This window comes from Micropterus dolomieu, linkage group LG01 (assembly GCF_021292245.1).
Source record: "Micropterus dolomieu isolate WLL.071019.BEF.003 ecotype Adirondacks linkage group LG01, ASM2129224v1, whole genome shotgun sequence".
In the NCBI taxonomy this organism is placed as follows: domain Eukaryota; kingdom Metazoa; phylum Chordata; class Actinopteri; order Centrarchiformes; family Centrarchidae; genus Micropterus; species Micropterus dolomieu.
This window is the reverse complement of record NC_060150.1, coordinates 30730609-30733277: the sequence shown is the minus strand read 5'-3', so window position 1 is coordinate 30733277 and position 2669 is coordinate 30730609. Positions and strand designations below refer to the sequence as shown.

At 34.6% G+C, this 2669-nt stretch overlaps 1 protein-coding gene across 1 annotated transcript in view; it reads left to right on the top strand.

Moving 5' to 3' along the window:
• The first annotated feature begins 1649 nt into the window (after positions 1-1649).
• LOC123980695 (B-cell receptor CD22-like) overlaps positions 1650-2669 on the top strand; it is a 2096-nt gene continuing 1076 nt past the window's right edge. Inside the window, exons 1-3 of the mRNA XM_046065245.1 lie at positions 1650-1692; positions 1928-2275; positions 2414-2657. Of these exons, the coding sequence (XP_045921201.1) occupies positions 1650-1692; positions 1928-2275; positions 2414-2657 (635 nt within the window). The remainder of the gene's footprint in view (positions 1693-1927; positions 2276-2413; positions 2658-2669) is intronic.

The window sequence follows — 2669 nt, the reverse complement described above, 5'->3', positions numbered from 1 at the left end:
TGAAGTTTAGCTAACTGATGAGTTTCATCTGGCTTGATCGATAGATATAACTGAGTATCATCTGCATAACAATGAAAGCTTATGGAATGTTTCCTGATAATATTGCCTAAAGGAAGCATATATAAAGTGAAGAGGATTGGTCCGAGGACAGATCCTTGAGGAACTCCATGACTAACTTTGGCATGCATGGAGGACTCATCGTTAACATGTACAAACTGAAATCGATCTGATAAATAGGACTTAAACCAGCTTAGAGCGGTTCTTTTAATGCCAATGAAATATTCCAGTCTCTGAAATAGGATCTGATGGTCAATGGTATCAAATGCAGCACTAAGATCTAATAAAACCAGTACAGAGACAAGTCCTTTGTCTGATGCAATAAGGAGGTCGTTAGTAATTTTCACCAGTGCTGTCTCTGTGCTATGATGAGCTCTAAATCCTGACTGAAAATCCTCAAATAAACTGTTTTAAGTCCCTTCTTAAAACATACTTTTATAGGAGAGCCTTTCCCGATCTTATTTGACTTTATTTTATCCCTTTTATTTTATTGTATTTTACTAATTTTATATTAATCTGTATTTTAGTCTTTTCAATGTTTTCATGCTCTTGTCTTGTTTTTTTGTATTATTCTTTACACTTGTTAAAGCACTTTGTAACTTGTTTTTGAAAAGTGCTCTACAAATAAGGATTATTATTATATTATTATAGCGATTAGTTTTGATGTACAAATGCTAGATTTTAGCATTTGTACATCTGGTCTTCTCTGTAGTCTCGAAACTGGGGAAGTAGACTTGACAAATGACAAAACAAGGAAGTTGGTTATGTGTTGCACTCAAATTCTTGAACTGAAGAATTTCCTACATAAAAATCATTCATTAAAGGATCTGATTGCTGCTCTCTTTCTGATGTGGACTTGTCTGGTAAGTTACTAATTATTGATTTTAGCCACAGTTATATTATTTTGTAACTCCTCCTGAAGACCACAAAACAAATATATGATTGAATATTTATATTAGGGCTGGGCAAGTTAACACGTTAATTATGCTAATTAATACCTGATAACTAATTAGTTAAACAGTAATAGATTCAGAAAACTCACAAACAGCGAGGATCAGTCTCTCTTCCAATGATTTATGCTGCGCATTCAGACAATTCAACTTCGGCAGCGGACTCTGATGGTAACTTGTTTTAACAAGCTAGATAAAAGGTAATGCCCTGGCAGTGGCAAATAGCTTTAGTTTTATATTTGATTTGATTACAATAATGTTTAAGTTAAGATTTACAAGAAATATTTTATTGCTACTGTGTAAAGGGAATCCTGCTGGTAAAAGCACCTTAATTTTTTACAGTGTTTGTTAACACCATATATTATTGCACTTTTGTGTACATAGCAGTACATTTAAATTAAAAGTGCGCAATAAACTACTTTAGGATTCATTATTCAATTTTGTGCATAACAATGTGATTAATCGCGATTAAAAAATGTAATCGTTGCCCAGCACTAACTTATATTGTTTAGAGCATTTCAGTAGTGTGGTATTTTTTAAATGGAGATTTACTTAAATTCTTTATAATAGTTCAAAAAACATGTAAAATAATCGCATTAATGTGTCCAGGCGATGGGTTACATGGCAGTCCTGTCTGTGAATATGGTGACAGCCAACATGTTTCTGAGTCTCTTTTTTATTTCAGGTGAGCAATTTGTTCATTAGTTGGACACTTTACTTGAATTTGCAGTTGCAGTTTGAACATCATTTACAGTCAGAAGTCAGTGCAGATAGAGCAAATTTTACATCCTAGTGATTTATACTGGAGTTTTTAGCAGCACGTGAAAAAACAACATGCAACATTTTGCTGCTGAATATTCTGTCTTACTATTCAAAGAGATTTGTTTCACATTATGTTAATCATGAGTCTGGTTTTACAGGTGCTTTGGCTGGTTGTCTTAATCTACCACCAGCCCTCATCATTACTGCACCACAGAACATGGAAGCACTGAGTGGATCTTGTTTGCAAACCCCATGTAACTTTAGTGTTAAACAAGGAGATTTTACTGGCATGAGTATCTTTGGAGTGTGGATTAATCAAAACAGCAATTTATTTCCAACTTATGACATAACTACTGACAAAAATGATCCAATGAATATTATTGGAGAACTGAGTAAGAAAAACTGCACCACTCTGATTTCCAATTTACTCACAAATCTTACAAACACATACTTCTTAAGAATTCAGAACTTTGCGTGTAATGATCCTCTTCAAATAAATGTTACAGGTAAGAGAGTTTGTTTTGTTTTTTATCAGTCTATAATGTTAGAGTTAAAAAACAATATAGAAACAATTTTGACCTAAAAAACAAAAACTACATAACTTGGCCAATAAAGCTGATTCTTAGTCTGTTTCTAAATGACAGATTCTCCTCCGAGCCCCAGAATTGAGATCCCAGCTGATCTGAAGGAGAAGCAGTCTGTCACTATAACCTGCTCAGCTTCCACTCCCTGTCCACACTCCCCTCCTAAACTCACCTGGAACCTCCAACAAGACTCTCACAGCAACACAGAGGAAAACACAGATCGAACCTTTACAACTAAAATCCAGGAGACCATCACTCTGTCAGACCAACATGATGGATACAACATCACCTGTTCTGCCAGATATCCTGTGAATGA